The 24,876-nt window shown below is 43.2% G+C and overlaps 6 protein-coding genes across 6 annotated transcripts; 3 read left to right on the top strand and 3 right to left on the bottom strand.

Moving 5' to 3' along the window:
- Nucleotides 1–2,539: 2,539 nt before the first annotated feature.
- EAF02_003271 (uncharacterized protein) lies at nucleotides 2,540–5,237 on the top strand (the record flags this gene model as incomplete). Its single annotated transcript, XM_038899319.1, has 8 exons — nucleotides 2,540–2,582; nucleotides 2,716–2,766; nucleotides 2,850–2,976; nucleotides 3,027–3,069; nucleotides 3,197–3,319; nucleotides 3,379–4,269; nucleotides 4,325–4,351; nucleotides 4,698–5,237. 8 exons carry the CDS (start codon nucleotides 2,540–2,542, stop codon nucleotides 5,235–5,237), a joined length of 1,845 nt encoding a protein of 614 aa, XP_038761607.1.
- A 2,254-nt stretch (nucleotides 5,238–7,491) lies between these two features.
- Nucleotides 7,492–8,455, top strand: EAF02_003270 (uncharacterized protein; the record flags this gene model as incomplete). The annotated part of the gene is made up of 2 exons (XM_038899318.1): nucleotides 7,492–8,001; nucleotides 8,108–8,455. The coding sequence occupies 2 exons, from the start codon at nucleotides 7,492–7,494 to the stop codon at nucleotides 8,453–8,455; spliced, it is 858 nt and encodes a 285-aa protein (XP_038761606.1).
- Nucleotides 8,456–8,674: 219 nt separating this feature from the next.
- On the bottom strand, nucleotides 8,675–9,937 carry EAF02_003269 (uncharacterized protein; the record flags this gene model as incomplete). The annotated part of the gene is made up of 2 exons (XM_038899317.1): nucleotides 8,675–9,669; nucleotides 9,790–9,937. 2 exons carry the CDS (start codon nucleotides 9,935–9,937, stop codon nucleotides 8,675–8,677), a joined length of 1,143 nt encoding a protein of 380 aa, XP_038761605.1.
- Nucleotides 9,938–10,570: 633 nt separating this feature from the next.
- On the top strand, nucleotides 10,571–11,047 carry EAF02_003268 (uncharacterized protein; the record flags this gene model as incomplete). The annotated part of the gene is made up of 1 exon (XM_038899316.1): nucleotides 10,571–11,047. One exon carries the CDS (start codon nucleotides 10,571–10,573, stop codon nucleotides 11,045–11,047), a length of 477 nt encoding a protein of 158 aa, XP_038761604.1.
- Nucleotides 11,048–12,300: 1,253 nt separating this feature from the next.
- Nucleotides 12,301–17,108, bottom strand: EAF02_003267 (uncharacterized protein; the record flags this gene model as incomplete). Its single annotated transcript, XM_038899315.1, has 2 exons — nucleotides 12,301–13,464; nucleotides 13,518–17,108. 2 exons carry the CDS (start codon nucleotides 17,106–17,108, stop codon nucleotides 12,301–12,303), a joined length of 4,755 nt encoding a protein of 1,584 aa, XP_038761603.1.
- A 2,611-nt stretch (nucleotides 17,109–19,719) lies between these two features.
- Nucleotides 19,720–21,305, bottom strand: EAF02_003266 (uncharacterized protein; the record flags this gene model as incomplete). Its single annotated transcript, XM_038899314.1, has 2 exons — nucleotides 19,720–20,639; nucleotides 20,702–21,305. The coding sequence occupies 2 exons, from the start codon at nucleotides 21,303–21,305 to the stop codon at nucleotides 19,720–19,722; spliced, it is 1,524 nt and encodes a 507-aa protein (XP_038761602.1).
- Between the last annotated feature and the right edge of the window lie 3,571 nt (nucleotides 21,306–24,876).

Below are 24,876 nucleotides of genomic sequence, written 5' to 3'. Positions count from 1 at the left end.
TTTGGTATTGTCAAAATACAAGCCGGATAATTGGATATTCTGGCCATACGTCTACAAGCAACATTTCTGCTTTAATCCGCACGGAGGTAAACACATCATGAATTTCTCTTTCTTCTCGAATGCATGTAGTGATTGAGACTATGCACTTCGACGCTTGAGTGTGAGTTCAGGAGTCGATTTGATTTGGAAATTTATGGAGCAGAGATTGGGGAGCGAGGGAACGGTGGATTGCTTTGTATAGATGTAATGTCTGAGGTTAACTAAAATATTGGGGATACCCGGGTGGGATTCAACGTTGTTTTTGCTGCTAGACATAAACATTTATTTTACGTGAGTAACTTTTGATGAGAATGGATATGCGACAGCAAGGAGAGCTCGGCTCAGAGAAGAGGGTCTGTTGCAACAGTATTTTACCGCTCATATACTAATATCAAGAACGCTGGAATTCTATGCACCGATGAGTCTTTGCTGTATCGCCATTCAAGCTGGTCAATACGATTTCCGTTCACGTAAATGGTCAAACCCGAGGACCAACGTAAATGACAAATCGCACAGTGCAATTTGGGAGGAAGTTGAGAACTTGGTGTGGCCTTTATGGCCGGGGATCCAATTATGAAAAATGGTATCTCGAAGAAGAACATCTTGCATATCACCCTCCATGAGAAGCATTTGAAGAAATCGAGACACCCCTATCGCGCTCGCTAAAACATGAATACTTTGAGTTAATTGCCAAGAATCGCGATTTACATATGATCCAGAAATCCAAGTCCAAGTTCGCCGGGTAAGGTGAAAGCAGCAGGAAGTTTACCTGTGGTCTTTTCCTGCACTACACCATTGCAACAGAAGGATCAGGATATCAAGATCTAGCTTAATGAAGTGGCTTTCTTAGGCACGAAGGGGTCCCCTCCTAATTCGATTCAAATGGTGTGATTGCATGATGATCTGCATAGGGCAATGAAATCATGTTGTATTTCAGCAAACAACCTCCCAGGAGCTACCTTTGCACAATGGTTGTCTCCGAGTACTGTCAAAGGCTTAATTTGTATGAAGAGGAAAAAACTTGATTTTCTGAAATGGTATATTCACAGAAGATTCAGAAGATAATTTTCTCGCTAGTTATGAAGTCCACCTCTTCAATCGCTAATAGTGTATCTTAGGCATCTCTCCCACCCCTGACTATTCTTCTCCTGGACATGTACTGTTTCTAGCCTATGTCTACTTCTTTCTCTCATCCTAATTACCATCCTCTCATCGCTGACCGTTTCTTGCCCGGCATTGGCCATTCTTCCTTACCTCCCGTGCATAAAACACCCATCTGTCATTCTTGACTATCCCCCCTCAACTTCGACCATTCATCTCAAGCCCTAATTATTTAACATTACTCGAAGTGTTACTACGGCAGTGTACATAGCAGGGCCCCTAATTGGCGAAGCGATTTTGAAGCGAGAGGGGAGTGAAGACCAGGAAATATGTACCAGATTGTAGACCCATTTGCAGTTGCTATAGTGATCGACCGTTTGAACATTAGCACCCTTTCAACTTCAGAAACTTTCCGTATTTGGTTATTAAATCTTGTTTGTACGTTTTTAGATCTCATGGTTCCGTTGAAGGATTGAGGAAGCGAGGTGGACACACGGTTTGCTTCGGTCGATCGAAATATTATGCTACCCTGATGAATTGTGCAGTCGATACTCACTGGATATGCCTGTCACTAATAAGTAGAAGTCTTCTTTATCGTATTTCCACAGATTCGTAATATCAAGGTCTTATAAAGTTTGAACAATTGAACACTATTTAAAAGTCTAAATATAGTTACAAATCCAAATGAACTTATACACGCAGATTGCTCTCTTCTCGGTCTGCAGGATCATATACATGGTTCCAAAACCCTAGCCCTAAAGTATTACTAGGGGGGGTGATTATGCAGATCATCCAAGGAGATGTTTATCGATTGAATGCGAAAGAAAAGCAACTCAAATTCGAGAATGGTATGTAAAATGTTCAAGCAATCAGATGTATATACTACTTAGTATCTACCTGCGATTCTTTGCAAGATTCTTCTCCTTGCTCCTCCGTTATCACCCCGCTATCGCTATCGGCAAAGAGTGAATTTTTATAGGCAGGTCAACCATGGGATTTCAACCATTCAGAAATTCTGAAGTTGATTGATGGTTCCACATTGTACAATTGAACATCAAGCATTGGGCACGGTAAATATGAGAATGGAGTCAAGGGACCTGAGTGATTCCTTTAATAGCTTAGTAAAATGTAAATGCCTAGGTAATAAGAAGAGCTAGCAATTTTTTGCTTGTCGTGAAAATTTCTATTGCGAAAATCACGTGTAGAGCGGGAGCGAGGCGAAAGGGCACGGACGAAGAAATTAGCTCAATGAAAAATCCCACTGGATTTTGGTAAATTTATCTTCTCTCTCCCCGCGATCAAATTTTAAATTTCTTCTTTTTTTCCCTCCTTCCATACCGTCTTCTTTGAAGTTTTTTATTACCATAAATTCTTCTTCTACCCCAATACATTCTTCAAGATGGCCGACGAAGTTTACGAGGGTGCCATTGGTATCGATCTTGGTAAGATAAGATTTTCCTCCGAATTTTGAAGATTGTGGATGAGGGGCATGATTCTCTCTTTGTCAAAATCTTCAAAAATCTCGCAATACTTCTTCAATATCAAGAACGAACGCTAATCATCTACGACGCGCAGGAACCACATACTCTTGTGTTGCTGTTTACGAGGGTACCAATGTTGAGATCAGTACGTATTCCTCTTCTCCCGGAAAATCGATTTCGCAAATCGGGCTTCGACAACCAAGACTTAATACTGATCGATATCACCAGTTGCCAACGAGCAAGGTAGCTTCACCACCCCATCTTTCGTTTCCTTCACCGACAAGGAGCGTTTGATCGGTGAGTCTGCTAAGAACAATGCCGCCATGAACCCAAAGAACACCATCTTTGATATCAAGTCAGTATCTCGACTTTCGCGACTACAACAAGATGTTAATGGATATACAGGCGTTTGATCGGAAGAAGATTCGATGACCCCCACACCACAAAGGTATTTACTCAAATTTACTTCATCAAGATTCTCAGAAATCGAAATATGTCGGATTTTGCGACGAAAATTCTTCATTTTTCTCCCGAATGTCTTGGTATCAATAAGCAGTCACTAACACATCTTCTAGGATATTCAATCATGGCCTTTCACCGTTGTTGACAAGGATGGATCCCCATTCGTTCAAGTTGAGTATCTCGGAGAGGAGAAGACCTTCTCCCCACAAGAGATCTCATCTATGGTTTTGACCAAGGCAAGTTTTTCACACCCCACTCCTCGGTAGCGAGTTTGCTAACAATACTTGAATTGCAGATGAAGGAAATCGCCGAAGTTAAGTTGGGCAAGAAGGTTGAGAAGGCCGTCATCACTGTTCCAGCTTACTTCAACGACAACCAACGTCAAGCTACCAAGGATGCTGGTGCCATCGCTGGTCTTAACGTTCTCCGTATCATCAACGAGCCTACTGCTGCTGCCATCGCTTACGGTCTCGGTGCTGGAAAGTCCAACAAGGAACGTAACGTTCTCATCTATGATCTCGGTGGTGGAACTTTCGATGTTTCCCTCCTTAACATCCAAGGTGGTGTCTTCACTGTCAAGGCTACTGCCGGTGACACCCATTTGGGAGGTCAAGATTTCGATACCAACCTCCTTGACCACTTCAAGAAGGAGTTCACCAGAAAGACCAAGAAGGACTTGTCCAACGACCCCCGTGCTCTCCGTCGTCTCAGAACTGCTTGCGAACGTGCTAAGAGAACCCTCTCCAACGGTGCCTCCACCAACGTTGAGATCGACTCTTTGTTCGACGGTGAGGACTTCAATGCTCAAATCACCCGTGCTAGATTCGAGGACCTTAACGCCAAGGCTTTCTCCGGTACTTTGGACCCTGTTGCACAAGTTCTCAAGGATGCCAGCATTGATAAGAGCAAGGTTGACGAAATCGTTCTTGTCGGTGGTTCTACCCGTATCCCAAAGATCCAAAAGCTCTTGAGTGAGTTCTTTGACAACAAGAAGTTGGAGAAGAGCATCAACCCTGATGAGGCTGTTGCCTACGGTGCTGCTGTTCAAGCTGGTATCCTTTCCGGAAAGGCTACCTCTGCTGAGACTGCTGACCTCCTCCTTTTGGATGTCGTCCCACTTTCCCTCGGTGTTGCCATGGAGGGTAACATTTTCGCCCCTGTCGTTACCAGAGGTCAAACTGTCCCAGTATGTAAAATCTTCACAAAAGTTTTTAGCGGCAATACTGACTCATTTAATCTAGACTATCAAGAAGAGAACCTTCACCACTGTAAGCTTATTCCCTCTACACATGCTTCTGATTCTTCAGTTTCGGCTCATCATTTGGCCCCGTTTCATTCTTCAACCTTGTCTGTTTATTTGAGCGCCTTTGATTTTTTAACCCTGTCTGAATATCCGAACCTGTTTGGATATCTAACTTGGATTGAATATTCGAATTTGTTCGAATTCCTGACTTGGGCTGATTGTCTGACTCGGTCTGAATGTCTGGTCTGGTTTGAGTATCCCACGTGATTTGAAAATTTCACGCGTCCTCAACATCTGACTTCAAACATCAACCCCCTTTGTACTTCTTGTATGTTTAAGATTTGTTAGACAATTTACTAATGCCCTCAAAGGTTAGTGACAACCAACAGACCGTTCAATTCCCTGTTTTCCAAGGAGAGCGTGTTAACTGCGAAGACAACACTTCCCTCGGAGAGTTCACCCTTGCTCCTATCCCACCAATGAAGGCAGGTGATGCAGTTCTCGAGGTCGTCTTCGAGGTCGATGTCAACGGTATCTTGAAGGTCACCGCTACCGAGAAGACCTCTGGACGTAGTGCCAACATCACAATTGCCAACTCCGTTGGTAAGCTCTCATCTTCCGAGATCGAGAAGATGGTTGCAGATGCTGCTGAGTTCAAGAGCAGTGATGATGCTTTCAGCAAGAGATTCGAGTCCAAGCAACAACTCGAGTCATACATTTCAAGAGTTGAGGAGATCATCTCCGACCCAACTATGTCCATCAAGTTCAAGCGTGGTAACAAGGAGAAGATTGAGTCTGCTTTGAGTGATGCTATGGCTCAACTCGAGATTGAGGATTCCACTTCTGATGACTTGAAGAAGAAGGAGCTCGCTTTGAAGAGAGCTGTCACCAAGGCCATGTCCACTCGTTAAAGTGTGATTTGAGTCATTGGGTGGTGGAGAGGAATGTGGAAGAAGTTATTGATGCATATGAGTTCATGACACGGATGAAATGGACTGGACCCTCTGGTCACAGGCTCATATTGGGTTTATAAAAAGTCACTTATCCGTTATTTGCATGGTCGTCTGGCTATTTTACGGTTCCGATATTTCTTTGATGTTTGTCTACAGGCATAAAAAGATTGCCCGTAGACCAAGGGGTGTTAATAAGCAAAAAAATATCAAATTGATCACGTTAAAAACTTTATATATGTTCCAACTATATGCTATGTTGTGTTGATGTTGTAAAAGCAAACCTGGAAAAGGTGATGATGACATGGAAAGTTTTCCAATTCAATTTTCGAACGTCTGTCTTAGACTGAGACAATGCAAGCGCTTCGAACATGCGGTCTACATTACGAGAAGGTAAAGAGATAAGTTCAAATTCCCGATGATGGCGTAACACCGCTTCCTATTCGAAGATGCTAGAATGTCTCTATTACATTAATACTATGAGAATTATCAAGGTATAATCTAGAGTACACCAAATACGAAGCATGAGACTACACGGCTCCAAACAAACGAGACTGTTCATACATTCCAAAACCCAAATTCAAGAATGAAAAACGTGGCATCAACGACCCATCAATACGCCTCTTCAAGTATTTAACAATATGATTATCATATGTCTCAATAAACCAAGTATCCTCTGACCCTTTTGATTTCCGTTTAAGCAACCAGCTCACATACGACGCTTGTTCTCTTCTCTAAACTCCTTCTGTTGCCCCGACTACCAAGCTTCTTTAACTCCATAATCTCGCCTATTCTAAAGTAGCATCCTCAAGAAGGTCTTACAAAGCAGGCCATGCTTCTAAGCATAGAGCTTCAGGGGAATGATGACTGACTGGGTGATGGTAACGAAAATATTCAATCCAACAATTGGAGGCACCTTCTGTTACTACCTCGAGAATGCGGAGGTATCCTTTGTGGATAAAGTCGGATAGTGTTTGGAATAGGATATGAAGTTTAAATCATTACAATATGGTGATTTCTAATGAGCGAATCGAATTCAGAACATGTGATAAAGATGGAGAGAAGATTCGCAAATGAAGAGGTCGAGATCGAGATCGAGAGTTTATTTTGAGGTATGCGGGGTGCATGACGAAGGAGAAGGAATGCAAGGCATAGTACAGGCCATTATCTTCGAAGGGATTATATCGATTAGCTAAGAGGAGAGAAGATGGAGGCGGCTGGTAATTGCCTCCTGCGTGGTTAAGGTAGTGTGGAGAGAGATGGTAGGTTTGAGAATGTGGTCTTCGAGGAGGGGGAAGGAGGCCCTGGTGGTTGGAGGGTGAACATGCTCATAATCTTTGTACCAAGACTGTTCATGAAAGGGCGGAAGTTCAAGAAGAGCGAGAAAGATTCGGGTGAGGATATCAATTGAGATTTCATAAGGGAGGCCGTCGAGGCTGTGGGTTCACGGTGGGTTGGATGTCGTAAAAATGCTGCCAATCACTTTTGCAGATTGGAGATGGGGATTATTGGAAAAGTTGAAATAGATGCATTTGCCTTAGATATAAGAAAAGACATGTACATGTGTTCTCACTTGCTAATTTATAAAAGAATATGATGTTTGGGATGATAGTACACCTTGCTGTCGGCTAAACTAATCGAAACCCCTCACTCTGCATGAAAGTAGACGAATGTAGCTGCACAACTTTATAGAGTTTTACCATCTTAACAAAAATGCATATATTCAACATGCATGCAAGTGTTTAGAAATCATACAATGAGCTCCTCCCCTGCTAGATATTTAGGAGTAGCATTCTATTCATTAGCCTATGTATGGACAAACAGAACAATAATACCAAAACAGCACTGTCCTACATTTAATATGTAGGAACGTATCATATCAGACAATCAATACTTCAAAATTGAGAATAAAATAAATGTGTTCAAAGAATTTGATTTTGTGACCATCTGACGATCATGTGTGATCGACTACAAATTGATATTATCATAAATGTCAATATATACTCAGATGTTCTCAAGATGTACACCATTCGAGGCCGTCTCGCGGTCAAGTGAAGCTCGCCTCGAGCTCAAACGCACGTACCAATCCCCGCAATATGCAGATCCATTAAGGCTGAAATATTATTTTCAAGACAGACGAGGCCTCAATCCCGCCTTGTCTAAAATTCTCACAATCACAATTCAATTCTCGATTGTTCCGCACATTCCTCACAAAATGCCACCTCGTATATCTCTGCGTTCTGCTCAGGCATTGAGACGTAATCTTCTAAGTTCCAATTCACAAAATGCATCAATTTTAGAGATACGACCCCTCCAATTGAGCCTACCCACCCGATATCAAAACACCCCTCACTGCCGTTCCCTGAGCAGCAGCTCTTCTCTCCAATTCCAGTCGACCCCAACATTTCTCAAGAAGAAAGATAAGGGCAATAAAAATTCTTCATCCGAATCAGATAATTCCTCCTCCACCTCTTCCTCCGCCGCAGCAGAAGACAATGATCCTTTTGATTTTTCCACACTACAAGCTGGAATTGACAAATCTCTCGAGAAACTCAAGAATGATTTAGGGAAATTACGAACTGGAGGAAGGTTCAATCCAGAGGTATTAGAAGGACTGCGAGTGAAGTTAGGGAAAGATGCGAAAGAAAGTTTTCGGTTAGGCGATTTGGCGCAGGTGTTGCCGAAAGGGGGACGAAGCGTCGTTGTGCTTGTTGGGGAGAAGGATGTATGTTGATTATTTCTTCTTTTTGTGTCCTACATACTTTCATTTCTAGACTCTCCATCCACGTCTCATATTTTAAACAGCAAATACAAATTAACCCTCAAACCAGCACATCAAACCTATCCTCTCCACCATCCAATCCTCCACCCTTTCCCTCCAACCTACACCCGATCCACACAACCCTCTCGCGTTAAACATCCCCATACCACCACCTACCAAAGAATCCCGCGATGCAGCACTGCAAGCAGCTTCAAAAGCAGGAGAAATGGCTAGTAATGGAGTTCGTAATGCAAGAGGAGCAATGCAGAAAAAGTTAAGAGCAATGGAAGTAAAGAAAACGGTTAGACCTGACGATTCAAAGAAGGCGCATAAGGAGATGGAGAAGGTTGTTGAGAAAGGGAATGGGGAAGTGAAGCAGATCGTTGATGCGGCAAGGAAGGGTATGGAGCAGGCTTAGAGTTAGGGGGGTGGGGTTGTTAGACGAGGGGAGGGGAATGGAGTTGTTAGAAGAGGCAAAATAGTCCCGGAGGAGAGAGACGCATGGTCTAAAAGATCTTACAAGCTAGGACTGTGATGATATGGAGATTTAAAAGTTGAATTTTTGACGGTGTATGATCTTTTGTACAATACCATTTTTATATTTTTATGAGTACACTGTATAGGACATAGAATTAACCTATATCGTAGGTCCCTTCGCCTTTTTTATATTGGCTACCTCATCAGCTGGTAACATGCTTTGTAGCTTTTCCGCAAATGACCTCGAGTCATCTTGCAAGAAAGTCTCGTTCTTCCTCGAGAGCCTTTCAATTTCACCAAAAATGTTTTTCTCAACATCTCCTGGTTTTGGGTACACACCTGCAACCATTTCCTTCAAAATTGCCTCTTTCTCTTCCTCCTTCAATCCCTCGACCTTAAAATCTTTATGGACCTTCCACCTAACCTCATTTCTCCATGCCTCCTCCCCATCCCTCCATTTCTCTAATGTCTCCTTCTCCTCTTTGCTCTCAAATACCGTACCCATACCCCTTTCCAAATTCGCCAAATGTCTTTCCAGCGGGGTCGGTACATCTTTTTGTGCCAATGTTCCGCTCACAACTTGCATCTTATAGATTATCGATTCCTTCAATCCGTTTGTACTCGAACTTGTCGCAATTGCCGGGCCCCAACTCTCCAAATCAGACATTGAGGTGACTGGATTATAAAAGACGAACTCTCCTCCCTCTTGACTATCCAGGTATTGTTGTTCTTCAACTGTATATGGAGGATCATATTCATCTAATTCCACATCTGCGGGTTTAGGTCCTGCACGGAGACGAGATTTTCCTCCGCGTCCTCCACGCCCCCCTCGTCCTCCTCGTGCAGAAGCTCCTCCTGCACCACCGGGTCCACTTCTCATACCTCCTTTTCCAGCTCCGGCACCAAGTCTTCCAGTACCAGCTCCTCCAGAAAGCGCACCCCCTCGTCCGCGATAATTGGGACTATGACGGGCACCAGGTGCTCGAACTCGTGGGCCACTATCATCGATACGGCGGGAAATAGTAAAGGTTTGACCAGGAGGAGGACGTGCTGCTAGTGAGCGAGCGTCGATTCCGCGGGAGGGTTGTGATGCGAGTGAGGAAATGTCGGCTGTGGCAATGGAGCTGCGTTCTGCGCGAGTGGAACGTGGTTGACCTGGCTATTGTTAATTTATTATGGTTCTATCCATAAGCTGGGGTTCCAAGTTCACTGCTTCCTGATCATGCTGAACACTGGGTGAAGCTTCGAACCCTCCGAAGAAAGATAAAAACTTACTATCATCATTACCCTTCCCCTCCTCACTCCTCCTAACAGAACTACTAAAAGCCCTCAAACTCGCCTTAATACCCTCCGAAACCCTCGTCAAATCATGTCCCAAAGGTCTGACACCTCCAATCGCTGATTGCACATGCCGTGTAAACATGATGTGTAGCGCTTCTTGTCACTTATCAAATCGTCCTCTCTCTCCCCTCTATCAATCTGGAGATTCTAAGAAAATATTATGTTTGCCTTAGGTATCAATGCATATCGATCAGTGAATTTGGACACTAAAAGCATGAGGCTATCTGCACGGTTGTTCAGTGTAAACAAGGCAAAATAGTAGCCTCTCACAAATCCTTTGATACGCCCCGATCGATTGTTCAACGAAATTCCTATCAAAATCCCCGAGATAGTTTTTTTCGAATTCATGAAGGTCTGAAGTTTTTGGAATTGCGAAGAAAATTATACTTTCTGCAAAAGCCCCATATTTGTTAGCGCGAACAGAAGTGCAACAAAACTTTTGGAGAGACAGAGGAACCCCCACGTTTTCTCAGCCTTGGATTGTTAAGGATATCAACAACACACTATCACATTGGTATCCATTTTGAGAATATTGTTTTCGCATACGGCCCGCGACTTGCTACGAGTATAACGGAACTAGAAAGTTCTTCTCTCGCAAAGAAGTAGACGAGGAACTATATATTTGCTATCGAACCCCCATCAAACTCAACATCAAATCAACACCACAAAGCACGAGTTCATTTTATAACCGTTCTCCAACCATATCACGCTCACAATGCTCCGCCGCGCCCCAACAACCATTACTCTTACCACGGAAGATATAGCTATTTATGAAGACTCTCGGCAAGCCGAGCGTGATGAAGAAGCAGAGAGAGAAGCCATGGCAGCAGCAGCACGCCACAGAAAAGCGAGACAAAGACAAGATTTTGGAGCTGTCAAAGGGGATAAATACAGGGAGTTGCAGGCGATAGCTGCGCAGAGGAGAGTTGATGCTGCGAGGGAAAGAGCTGCTGGGAGGGGACTGGATCTGGAAGGGGATGGGAATGCGGAAAATGAGAACGAAATAAGTGAGGATGAGGATAGACAGATATTGAGGGAGAGGGAGGAGAGGGCAATGAGGGAGAGACTTAGGGAGAGAGAAGGACAGAGACCCACTAGGGTGTTACAGAGAGCAAGGGAGGAGAGGGAGCAGAGGAGTAGAGAGGAGAGGCTGGGATTAGGCGGTGGGAACAGCAGTGCGTCGGGGAGATGATCTGTGGTGATCGAATGTGGTGGTTTTCTGTTCAATGATTTCATGGATACATTTGGGGAAAAGTATAGGTTGTGAATATATTTGAGTATATGGATACTGGAGTATATTTGGATTATATGGTTGGATGCAAAGGCGCAATGGAGTCACACATTCGATGAACAAAATAAATAATGCTCCCAAAAAGTATGCAATTGGAAATATGAACAAGGCGGCTTGCTCATCGAAATTTAATTGAAACATTAAGCTATCTTACGTTGGCTCAAGAAACCACCTGGTTGTTAAAAATCAACATGAGCACTGAAAAGTGCGACGTCCATTGTGTAATATCCTACCCGTCTGAAGTTTTTCCATTGCCCAGCTATTCGCAATCTCCATCATCTCAACTCTCCCAAATCCCTCCCCATATGTGCATCACCAATCCTCCATCCTCATCTTAAACGGACCTTCACTCCTGCACCCTCATCAGCCCTTCTAATCATATATAGCTAATACCCCCGTTCATCCCAACCGGGCTTTGATATCTAAAAGCCCAAGACTACCTGCATCTTCAACTTGAAACTTGAAGCGAAAATACACCTTTAGGATATGACATGTTTTTACATTGAAAGGGCGCATGATACAGATCGAGACTAGAATGTCAGACCATGGAAAGGAGGGTAGAAAGGTGATGGCGAGGTTTTATTAGATATGAAGAGCAAATTATGCGATCAGGTCTGTCAATCTGAAGAATGGCTGGGAAAGGCGTTGTTATACTGTACACCCTGCAAACCTTCGCCCCGTTGAAATTTCGAGGGAACCCGAGAAATCAAGCCGCGGAAGCACTCAACAAATATCTAAGCACATCATATACAGTTCACAAAACCAAAATGAAGATACCGATTCATCTGCATTTATTAACTAAGTAATATGGAGTATACGTTTACTCAGTCAGCATCTTATAATCCTCCCATCCTCCCTTTTAGAGAATCATTCAAAGGACAAAGGAAGCCCAAAATTCCTCCGTTCTCGTCATGATCGATTGCAATCATGTGGCAAAAACGTGCTCTCACAAAAACGCCTCCATTTTCTCCTTCCTTCCGGGTGTATACCTCTTGAGAAGAAGCCGGCCAATCCAGCCCCCCCTTATGTACAAATTTGCGAAATCATCCATAACCGAGACGCCTTTTCGCTAAATGCAGATCAATTAATGCCATAGAAAAAAATTGAAGTAAAAAATATAAAGAGAGAAGAAAGAAATTTGATCTTCAATTCTATCAAGAGAATGAAGGTTTGGGTTTGGGTTTGAAGTTGAGCTTAATGGTTGTCTTCTTGGGTACTACCGGCGCATCAGCAGAAGTGGGAGGTGCCTGCGAAAGACCTTGTGCCGAATCTGGTAAAGGTTTTCTGCCTTCGGGGAGAGGTTTTCGAATAGTTGCTGCGCCCGGAATTGAACTTGTTGACTTTTTGAAGTTGGAAGATGTGTGGGTTGACGAACTAGATGAAGTAGAAAGGGCAGGACTAGCCCTAACCGGTTGTGCGGATGAAGGTCTCGGGGAAGGTCTCGGAGATGGCCGTTTTGGGTTCGAAGTGGATTGGGATGAAGATTGAGATTGAGACGATAATGAAGCTTTTGCTGTAGGGTTGGGGGTGGACGCAAGAATTTCTTTCAACCTGGATGGAGGAATCTTGAGTTTAACCATCTTTCTCTGTTTCTTCTCCTTGTGTAGCGAGTTTGAAATCTCATAATGTTTTCTATCTTTATGTAACGAGCTAGAACCCTCATATTGTTTCTTGTCCCTATGTAGAGAATTAGAACTCTCTGCAATATCAGCCGGAAGAGGTCGCTTAGGTGGTTTCATATCACCGGATGAACTAGAAAATTTGAGTGAACCAGAAGGTTTCGATGCTACTGAGGGAGGGTGTGTAGAGGTAGAATATTTCGATCCACTTGAAGAGCTTGAAGAAGGCTTAGAAAGTCCAGATGACGATGTTGAGAAGCCTGAAAACTTAGAAGTTGCGGATGATGATCCTGAAGAGGTTGAAGACTTGGGGATTCCGGATGATGATGACGATGATGCTACTGCTGAGCTGGAATGCTTAGGGACCCCAGAAGATGATGTGCCTATCTTGAGCCCACCGGATGAGCTGCCAAACTTAAGAGCAGGTGAGTTGTTAAGCTTGATAGCAGATGGTGACCCAAGCTTAATGGCAGATGATGGGGTGCCAAGTTTAATAGCAGATGGATTGTTGAGCTTGTGAGCAGATGAACTGCCAATTTTCAACTTGAGTGGCAGTGATGGTCTTTCTAGCGGTGGTGCTTGAACGGGTTGAGCGACGGTGGAGGTTTCTACTGGTGGATGAGGTGTAGGAACAGCGGCGGGTTTGATCTTGCGAACTTTGGTCCGAACTTTATCGGTGTGTTTGAAGACCAATCGACCCTATGTATGATTAGTATAAAGAACGCTACCAGTAATAGTATCATATAACATACCTTGCCACGATGCTCGACCTTCCAATAACGAGGTAACTTTAGCTTCAAGGTCAAAGACTCCTTGGGATAGCAGAACATTGTGCAGAGTTGAAGGAAATCCATTTGTTCTGCCACTGTGATCACAGGAGAGAGAACAGCTTTCCACAAGGCATTCTTCAAATCAGTATTTCCTCCGACTTCCAACTTGAGTGAAGCCAGTGCGCCAATTACGTTACTGCGCTCGGCTTGTTCCTGACGTGCAGTCGTGGAAGCTTCTTCGATAATCAAGCCATCCTTCGCTACAGGAGCGGCAACTCGTTTGTTTTTGTATTCGCCAAGTCCAAGGACTCCCAGTCCATAATAGAACACCTTTGTCAGTTCACTTCGGACCCAGGGTGATGGATCTGTGCTCGCAGCAGTCACAAGTAGACACGCTACAGCAGTGCTCTTCAAAAACCCAAGGTCGGCAAGTGCCCAAGCAGCCTTAATTCGCACACGTTGAGCACTGCCATCGTGAAAGTACTGAGCAAAGTCAAGTGCATCCACTGGTATCACACCAGCGTTCATCAACTTCAGCTTACACTCTATGACTGTGACTGTGTAAATATTCTGGTAAGAATCTAGCCACTCATCCATCCTACTATATCTGTCCAGCTCTTCCAAAATTATCGTTCGATAATCTATAATTCCTGCCTTTCCTTCAGTTTCTTCAGCGTCGTCGAGTTGAAGCACGTCATTATTGACGCCCTTTGCACCAGGAATCAAAGAGTTTGCCAATGACTTTAAAATGTTCGCAATCTTGAAACAGTCTGAGTAGGGGTTGTTTCCGTTGTCGTTGAAGCGAAGAGCTTCAATTATGAACTTTTGCGCTGATGAGGGGCAAGTAGAATCGTACATGCTTCTGATCCTTGACACTGCCTCAATAATAGCGCATTCAATCCAGTAAGCTTGCTTGTCAGAAAAATCGTTTGCCTTGGGTGTTTTTGCACCCGGAAAATAAAAGAATTCATGGTAAGCTTTTTCGAGATGCTTAAGACCTATCCATTTTACATCTTTCTCTACTGCGTGCTTGGCAAGAGATTTTGCAGCCATTGCTCGAATGCCATAGAAATAACGCCTGTCCATTAATGTTCTAATCAGGAACGTAGCAACGAGTGGATGAGGAGGAGCATTGTCAAGGTATGCCATGGATTCATATTGAGCCGAGATATCGCGATCTTGTTGAAGCTGGGAAACATACATGTATGCTTCCATGCCAGTGAACTTCTTGTCGCAAATCCATTCAAAGTCGGCGTCAACACGAATCCACTCATATGATTCAGCTTCCATCTTCGCTTCTGTGATCGGATCCCAATCTCGTAAACCCCACTCTTGCATATCTTGCGGTGATTGCAGTACATCCCCTAAACAGTAAATGAGAGCGTCGTCATGATTTTCGAGGCCATCCATAGCGGTTCCTGCATTTGCGCGTTCCTTCATACGCCGATTGCGCTTGAGACGTTTGTACTTTGTATTATACGGAATTTCAATTCTTGATGTCTTCTCTCTGATCATAACGATATGTTCATAGGGTGTACCATCAGCCTCATGAATTCGAATTGTCAACGGTCCAGTGAATGTACTTTGTGCTTTTGGTTGATTTACTCCACTATCCGACTCCTTAAAAGCCCTGTAGAAGCCATCCTTGTGCAATTTAGGTTCTGTCTCCAGGTGTGCCTGAGTCTGTGTAATTGTCATTTCCACACACAATCTCTTCTTGTTGAACTTTTGGGTGATAGTAAAGTGTGGACATCCTGAGCTATGAACCCATTGAGTGAAGAAGGAATCAGTATCTCTGTACTTGGTGATTTTCTCACAACTTTTGCGGAATCCTTCTGTCGATATTGTAGAATCGGTGCCCCCATTAGCATTTGCGTTAACAATCATCTTAGAAATGACTCTCGATATACCAGTGCCTCCTTGAGCTTTCGCGATACGCTTGTCCAGGATAAAAAGAACGAGAGGAGCTTTTAACTCCATAAATTCTCGGAAATCATCACATACATCCACAATCTCACCAAGGGCGTGCAGGGACGGTCGGTCTATATCCAACTTGACAAGTCGCTCTGTATTCAGTTTTTGACGAAACATGAATTCGTTGTTTCCACAAAGATTTTTCATAAAAGTGTTTGTCATGAAATGAGAAATCCCGGCGATGAGCCATCTATCAGCACGACCGTCTGACACAATGCCAACGCCAACGTATTGGCTAGCAATGGCGTGAACCAGTTTTCTGACAATGTCCATCTCTGGATCGATAATATCTTCCGGGAATAGAAGTCGATTACTGCAAATGGATAGAGATGCGGTGTGTTCCGTGTCATTTACCTGGTCATCAACAAAGACAAATTTTGACTCTGAAAATGGGAAACTGCCCAAACTAAGTACAAAGTGATCAATGGCATGAGCCAATGGTGCACAAGTATTCCTCAATTCTTCTGATCTTCTGGGTAGGCAGTAGCCATATATTGCAGTTGACTGACCTTGCCCAAGTCGTTCTTCATCTTCGCCCTCTCTATATTCTGACAAATCGACTTGTTCAAACGGACCAATGGAGAAACCTACATGTGTTGCAGCTATATCAGAAGTGCATTGAAACGACACAATCTTTTTGGAACTATCATCCAAATCAATCACTTCATCGACTTGTTCACCAGAACAGATCACTGCCATCTCAAGAAGCTTCTCTTCGTCGTTGAGGAAGACTTCATCAATATCTGTCTTCTGAGAAGCTGCATTTGTGTGTCCTGATTTGTGGTTGTGGATGTTGGGTCGTCGCTTGAGTGCATCTCCAAGTGTTCTTGAACACTTGATGGAAATATCCCACGAACATCTCATCGCTGAATCATCAACACAGGGGAAAATACTGCATGCCACGCCTCGCTCTATGGAATGTTTGGTATAAACATGAGGGAATCTCACATCCCCCTCCTCAACTCCTACGAACTGTAGGCCATCTCGAATTTGTGTAGTAACGAAAGGAATAGTGACAGTCAAAGGCTTGAATCTAGATGCCTGTTCTGCAGCCGTCTTCGCGGCAAAAACAGGAAGTGGAGCTGAACCTCCTTCAAGAGCAACTGACGAGTTGCGGGCTGCAGCGATACCACCAGCACGTTGAGTGACCGGGGTTGCTGCCTTTTCCGAGAATGAATCAATTTCTTCAATTTTCACACTATCCGGTAGCTCGATCTCTATCGTACCTTCTAGCTTGTTGTCCGAAGTCATGAACTTCACTCTTTCGCTTTGCATCTTATGCGATTCTGCATCCCATGAAAAATACTCGGGGACTTCCAATTTTTTGTGAGGATCTTCGTACGAGAAAGACGCAACCCGGCCATTCACCAAAACCTCTCTTTGTGGTATAGAGCATTGTCGTGCATGTATGTGTATAGTCTGAAGTTCTTTTGTCTGTGGAAGAATTTCAATGTGAGTTTTGCCCCGCAGACTCTTCGTCGAAAAATCAATTTCGAGCTCGACCTTTTGATGTACTACTATGAAGCCATAATCCGCAGGATCTTCCTTCGCGGTTGGCGCACCTTCACGGCCGTCGTGATTCAGTAATAAAGCAGGCATTTTCGAAATGATCCTATCCTGTCGCCACGTATCTTATGGCGAGTTCGATTGTTCTGATTTGATTTGAACGAAGCACACCACTAATATGTGATTTATGCGACTAAGATCTTGCGCTGGCTGGTCTCCCGAAGGCGAGAGCCAGCAAGACTTGAAACCGTGCCGTGACAAACTACCTCCCGCGTATTTTATCCTCGCTATGCCTTATTGCTAATACCCTCGTTGTATTGTGGACAAGTCACGATAATGCGACGTAGAAACAAAGGGCGTCGTCGTTCGTGGGTTCGAGAGAATCGCAAATCGTGGCTTATGAGATTGTCGATTAGGTAGTTGGACTTGGACTTCTTAAAGAGGAAAAATTGGTCTGCCAAGATCGTGGCCGCAAGAAAATTGGCAGAAAATTACAAGCCGCAAGAGGGGTGTTGGAAAGAAAGTGATCGTTATGACAATTATTTAACTCTAGGTAGTATGTAGCTATCGTGTCCCACCAATGACGAAGGTATCAACCTCTAGCTTGTGCGCGCATAAGAAATTTTGACGAAGAAAAGTTGCGACTACGTGCGCAAACAATTCTCAGAGGTAAAATACAGTGATATCGAAATCGTACGGACGTGAAAACGGCTGTCGCAGTTGTTGCGCATCGCCTTGATATTATTTATAAAGGTGTCGAGGAACGCGAGGCTGAGGGTGCTGTAGCTTTAACGCGCTAAGCGATATGCATCTGTAGAAGCGCCGCGGCTCCGCCTATTCATTGAACATCACAGGTGATTCATCTCTTTAGTTTTGAATAGTATTTTTATATTGAGTATATATGTAGTCATCTGCCTACTTTTTTTTCATTTCGTTACAAGTTGCCTTGTTCACCTCGCATAGTAATCTTGACGCCAGATTATGTCGATTTTATATTGGTAGATCAACAATGATCCGATGATCCCACGATCATGATGTTCACTTCAAGTCAAAGGCTAGGTAATGCATCTTGATTCTGCTCATTTTGTTCTCAAGACCAAACTACGTTCCTCAAATGTTTCCTTCAAAGCTTCCTTCTCACACTCAACAAAATATTCCGTTGAATTCAAAACCCCATTTCAGTACCTGATTTCTTCCTTCTTATCAAGGTCCATAGGTAAATCAATCCCCAAATGCTTTCCCTTAGCAGCTAGGATCCATAAACCAAGTCCCCGCCACTGTCGCTCTTCAGAAAGTCCTCCTAGCTCTTTGATGTGTGACTTTTCGGCGACGAATCTGCAGTTCTGCAAAAATCCAGGGATATAGGCAATGTTGTCCCGAATAAAAGTCCTCCGCCCCGCCGTCGCCCGATGGTGATATGTAATTTCGTCTTTAATGTCACCTTTATGTAATAAGTATATTAAGACTACTTATCGTTGCAAATTGTGATATCTTAGCACTTCGGCAAATAACGAAAGACTTACTTGTGAATGAGGGAGATACTTTTCCAGGCAAACAATTCAAGCATAGTTCCAGAACATTTTTCCAACTACTTGTGTGATATATTGTGATACTGCGGCTGCCCAATTTTTTTCAACGATTTGTCTTCCATTTCTCTATGGCGCATCAGAAGAGTGCATGGAGCTCTTGGTCTTCAAGAATATATTCACATGTTAGTAGTCCATCATTCAAGTTTTATTCAATTGTGAGTGGTTGAGTAAAGAGGGAAGGTCATACTTCTTGTGCTACAGCTCACCTCCAAATCCACGTCCAGTCTTCGCAATCTCTTCTTTCTCATGTTCCGCCTTCGTAAGTCCAAGAGAAGCGCCAAAACTGTTTTCGTGTGGCCATGGATCATTAAGCACAACTGTGCGTGACCAGTTATCGAGTAAATCATTGTCATTTTCTATATCACTAATCATATTGAACGTGTTCGAGGGTTTTCAAATTATGGGCTGTAATTAGAAGAATTCGAATCGAGGTTTAATTTGAAAGTGATGCTAAACACCTGCTAGGTAGCAATTGCTGCTTTGCTTCACATCTGACATGGTGGATATCAATGTCTTGAGGCCACTGGGTCTCATTATTCGCGCATATATCACCACTGCCAGATGACCCCTTCAAAAAGTAATCATGCAATATAGACCAAAATAAATTCACTGTCAAACTACTTATTGGACATTAGGAAACTATCTCAGTTGGAACCTCCTGTTCCAAGTATAAATTTAGTTGACATGTAAAATGATTTTAGATGATAGGGTGAGGAAAAGAGAGGTGGAAAAGCGAGGTAAGAAACGATGATAGATGCAGATCATACTCGAGAAGCCGGAGAGTCAATGGCGACAGAATATTATACACAGCCGGGCATCAATCACTCACACAGACACCACTTTCATGGTTTGATAATGATCAGACATCTCGAAGACAGTAACGTAGTATTCATCTAACATAACTTTGTCTTTCATTAGTTCGATAGTATTGTACACATTATACAAGTAATGTTAGCAAAGGTCAACAAATATAACTCCTCAGGACCAATTTCCCCTGGTCATGCATACCCAAGCCACCCAAACCACCATATTGTACATCCCAAGTCAACTGAAGCACTTTCAAATTGACATTTCTCCTATACTCCCAAGCCCTAAAATTGCCCAGAACTGCATATTCAATCTTTTGCAATTCTCCTATCTCTTCTCTTCTTTCTCGCATGAGTTTTCAATGTTTCCTCATCAAGAAATTCCTCCGGCAAGTCAAATTCAGCTACTTCTGGAAGTTCAGGGACGGGATGTCCCCAGGCGGCAACGGTTCTACCACTACGCCTGTGCTTTCCAAGTGCTGCCTCCCGCAAATATGGTTTTGCGAAGAATGATTTGAATTCTCTCTCAACAGCAGGTGCACCAACAAGCACAGGGTTTGTTCTAGCCTTTGGTCGAGGAGTAGAACTAGCGATTGCCTCATCGTGCAGTTGTCTTGCTGCAGAAGCATCGATGTCACTAAGGTCAGGAGGATCACCGTTGCTTTCGAGATCATCCTCCGAGTCCTCACCTTCTTCTGATTCTGCCTCAGCTCTTGCTTGTGCTTCAGCTATGGCGCGTTCTTTCTTCAACTTTCTTTGCTTCTCGTCATCCTTCCAGATCCGGAATTTCTCAAGGATCGACTCGCACCCTTTAACGAAGTATTGTCGTGCCGATTCGAACTCCTTCTTCCTACCCTCAGTAATGCCACTAACTCCGAGGGTCTTCAGCCAGTCCGGCCCTTGTAGGCCTTCCATCAGTCGAATGACCGAATCTCTCTCATGTTGAGCTCGGCTCTTGTCTGCGTTCCGCACAGCCTTCTCTTGGCGTTCTGGTCGTTTGTGAAGTGTCTTGAAGTGCTCCTCCGACAGAGGGTCCCCATCGCAGTCCATAGGAGTAAATTCGGAAAAGTCCACCTTGTGTGTACCATGGAGGTTGGTGAAGAGAGAGGATGGGTATTCTTTGACCGCATATTCGGTGTTGGATTCCTTCTTCTTGGAGGTACGCAGAGGTTTGGAAGAAGGTTTGGAGCTATCGATGATTATGATGGGCGTATCGACATCTAGGAAATCTGGAAAGGGGAGTCAGCTACAATTTGAAGCACCAATTTTCACAATAATAATAAAAACTCACGTTCTTCCTTGGGAACATTTCCAATAACTTCATCGTACTCTGGGAAATATGCAGACAATTCACTCTTGAATTTTGTCCCTTCTTGCGATCGAAGCTTCCGCCTTTCATCCTTCAAATCGGCCTTGTCCGCCTGTAGAAGCTTGTCCTGTAATCTATCCAGCTCGTGTTTGATGCCATTGGCAACTTTATTCTGGTGTTTTGTAGGAGGAGGAGGTTGTTGTTCTTGTTGTTGTTGTGAATTCTGGGATGGCGGATGTGCTGTTCGTACATCTGCTGTTGTTGCTATTTGTGGATGTTGCACGGAGTTCGCAGAGTCGGGGTTCGCGTTCGATTTGATGACGCCTGATCGTTTTCTTGGTGGAAGCGATTTTAATTTTGGAGCTGGTATCTCGATGGCGAGCTTTGATAACTTCGCTTTGGATAATAGATGATCGTCGCTATCAGCAGATTCTCGTGCCCGTTTCCTGCCATTGATATTGGACTGGGAGTATGTGTGTGTATACGATCCAAGGTTGTGGTTGACGCCTGGAGCCATCGCGATTGTGTTTCCAGATGAACTTGTGAGAGCTTCAGATTTCCTTGTAGTTCTTCTGCTTAAAGACATTGAAGAATATGATGGTCGCAGATCATATTATGTGATTGAAAATAAAATTCAATGTGACTTCAACTAAATATTAGGGTCGGGAGATGTGATGTCTGGTACGGTATGGGCAATAGCAAGCGACCATGTCAACTTTGGGGACTTCTTCACACGCGCAGGGAAGGTACAATGTTATTGTACGGCAGAAAATAAATTTTCTATTGATCGCGAAAATATTATTTTTCTATTGTCTGGTATCTGGACCCAAAGATTAAGGAAAGGAGTATTTGAAGATTTGGACTTGATAAGATTCAATTGTTTTGTTCAATTCAATTCCATTCAATGCAATTTTTGAAGATTAATTATTATATTATTGATCGTCATTTCATCATTATGGGTAACACAGATTTATTTATAATCCGTACAGTACAGTACGTATAACGTAGTACACACCACTAGCATTTACACACGCTAAAATTGAACCACCGTACATACTTATTAGGTATTATATATGTAGGTAGGAGGCTGTTTTACATATTCATCGATATCTTTTAAAATCCGTTCTAGACAAAACAAGCAGAACAATTAACAAGCGGATTGTGCGATTGTGCTATATCGTGATGGCGCTTGTCATTACAAACTAAAAAGGGGGAAGGGGGCTAATAATACTTCTGTCAAACATATTTTGTACTCGTGAGAAAAATACATATTCTTGGAAGAGGACAGTTGAGATAGAAGACTTCACAGAATGGTACTTGAATTGGGGTCTAGTATTTATGACTTCTTCTATACATACATGAGGGTTTCAAAGAACTCGATATGGGAAATCTCAGAGACAAAGAGTCATGCTTGGACAATGCTATTGTTCTTGTCCAGATAAGTTCAAGAATCTATAGTAGCAGTCGCGGTTATAACTCAGAGTGAGAACAGGTTCAGATCTCTGAGCTCTGTAGCAAGTCTTTGCTTGTACGGTCTGAACTTACTTCCTCGTCGTTATATAATAAGTTGGTAGCTACAGCTCAATGCTGTGAGTTTCTCCCACTCTTAAATGTAGTGTGATGGCGAGAAGAGCTTTCGAATAATCTGCAATCTTCCTCCTCGGGAACGTTGCTGCGGTTTCTACACATATCAACAATGGAACATCACACCGTCGAAAGCCGTAGCGGTCACCATTATGTGCAACGCGCATCCAGAGCAGTTGAGAAGTGTCGTTCATTTCACAATTGCAAGAATGTTAGCGCCTGACTGCTTAAGCTAGATACTTATATACGGTTATCTGGGTATATGACCTTTCCATTGTGAACTGGTCAAGACGAAAAGGGTGCGCTCACAGTTATTTATACGGACTTGATGTCCACAGCATTTCCAGCCATCCTCACATACACTACCATCATTATTATGAAAACAATATTCTATTCTCTTCTATACTCAGCTCCGTGCATTCATACTTCAACCCAGGTATCCGCAATATCCCATCCACATATTTTCTTCTACATTTATCAACCTCTATTTCAGGGTGAATCGTTGTGTACAATTGATGAACCCAAGTGCATCTTTCCAGCTACTAGACCTCTCCTATTCTCCCATTGAACAAAATAAAAGGTTATTTGAAGTTCGTGCTAATGTTCTGTAATCGTGTCAGTCATGTTGAGTCTTTGGTCAAATTCAAGAATCTAAAATCAGACGAGACCAACATATTTAAAAAGAATGATCTTCCAAAGAAGTACATAGCCCACCAGACTTCCCGAAAGCGTAGTCTACATATCAAAAAATAGAGGATGTCAAACAATCTGATCTGACTTTATGGAGGAACGAATCGAAACCCAAGGCTCCATTTAGAACTTGAAGTGCAGAATGCGCGAACGAAAGAAGGCCAACACAGCCAAGAGCTCCAGATCAGTTTGCACTGTTTGATGGGAAGAACGGCAGGTTCGCTAAAATACATATGACATTAATTCAGCTGAGTGAATATGAATGATCATACATTTGAGTGCTTGGAGGAGAACAATTGAGAAATTTCAAATCTTGCTTTGATCGTCAGAAGCTAGCAACACAATTTTGTTATTCATCTCATATGCACGGGTATCACATTAAACTGCCCATGATAGTGTGCTTGGGAAATAACGTGTTCAGATCCTCGGGGACGGTTTTGCTCGCAGCGGGTTGAGAAGAGGGATTTTAGAGAAATGATTGATTGACCCAAGATGTGCAATGAAAAGTCTTCAGAGGAGCTACTTCCCTTCGCCATGGAGGTAGGATTATGTACAGAAACTATGTATAGAAATTGACATGTGGTCACTTCACTGAGGGTTATTTATGATGCTGACGAGCAAGGCAAGATTGTACATGTTCCTGTACGCCAACGTATATCACCAACGCCATGATCTCACTTGCACACTATTGCAGAATAAATCATTAAAACGAATGGACTTTCACTTTCCACCGCCCCTTTCCACATACCGAAGTCACAGCTAGGTGTCCTTAATTTTACTCGTCTTTCAACCTTACTGGTCGTCAAGTCAGACTAAACGTATGGATCATCCTACAATCATAGAGTCTCAATCATAGATTCTCAATCATAGATTCCTCAAGCATTGAGAACTTTCATGTCTAACCGGCTTAAAAGCCGACGTGAAAGCAGTAACTCAGCCCGCGGGCCTGACAGTGACAAATGATGATGCAAATCCAATAAATATTTGGCTAAAGTTATTAGGCCAACTATAGCCTCAAAAGAGAAAAGACTGTGAAGCGAAATATAGGAGTAAATAAAAGAATCCTAGACTTGCGTGGACAATAGCTGGGTCTTGGAGAGTTGTCATTGAGCCTCAAAAGACCATATGAAGCAAGCTACAAAGTGCAATCGAAATATCGGATGATTGGCTCTCCCCTTTCAGTTCTAGGATAGTAGGATGAGCATTAAAAACTTGTTATTTCTCGACCAACGAATATGGAAGGCCAAGCACTCAAAGACTTGATATCAATTGATGAAACCTCGACGTTTTCCGTTTTCCGTTGTGGCGTTGGTAAGATTAATTGTTGTATACTCAACTGCTGCGCAGATACTCCCTACCTGCTTTGTATTGTCTTGTTTGATCCAATGGAGGGGTAGGTGATCAAACAGACGCATTGTTCCAGATTATGTAGGAAAGAATGTTATGAACTTATAAGACATACATTAGTGTTTAGCGCCATTCATTTCCGTGGCAAGCGGGAAGACAAAACCAATTGCTGAGGATTTGAAACGATACGGAAAAAGGCCCTGGTGATCAATCGATAGTGTACAGAGTCTAATCAACACTTTCTTTTGGATGATAAGAGTGTGGACTCGGATTTTGAGAGAATTACTTTTCTTCACGGACGGGAAAACATCAATGGAGTTGTCAATGTAACCTTGAGTATGGATGGATTATGTGCCCGAGACGATATCACAATTGGACGGCCAATTTTTTATTGATTCGTAAGCCTTTTGATATCTAGGATGTCAATGCAGATACAGCACACACACAACGACACCATGTACGTGGATGCCGGCAAGGATTACCGGGACCGAACCTATTTAAGATGTAGAAATCTTAATTCATATACAAACTCGAGA

Source organism: Botrytis sinoallii, assembly GCF_014898435.1.
Source record: "Botrytis sinoallii strain Bc 23 chromosome Unknown BSIN_004, whole genome shotgun sequence".
Lineage (NCBI taxonomy): Eukaryota > Fungi > Ascomycota > Leotiomycetes > Helotiales > Sclerotiniaceae > Botrytis > Botrytis sinoallii.
The sequence above is the reverse complement of the archived record's forward strand: the minus strand, read 5'-3'. Positions and strand labels throughout refer to the sequence as shown.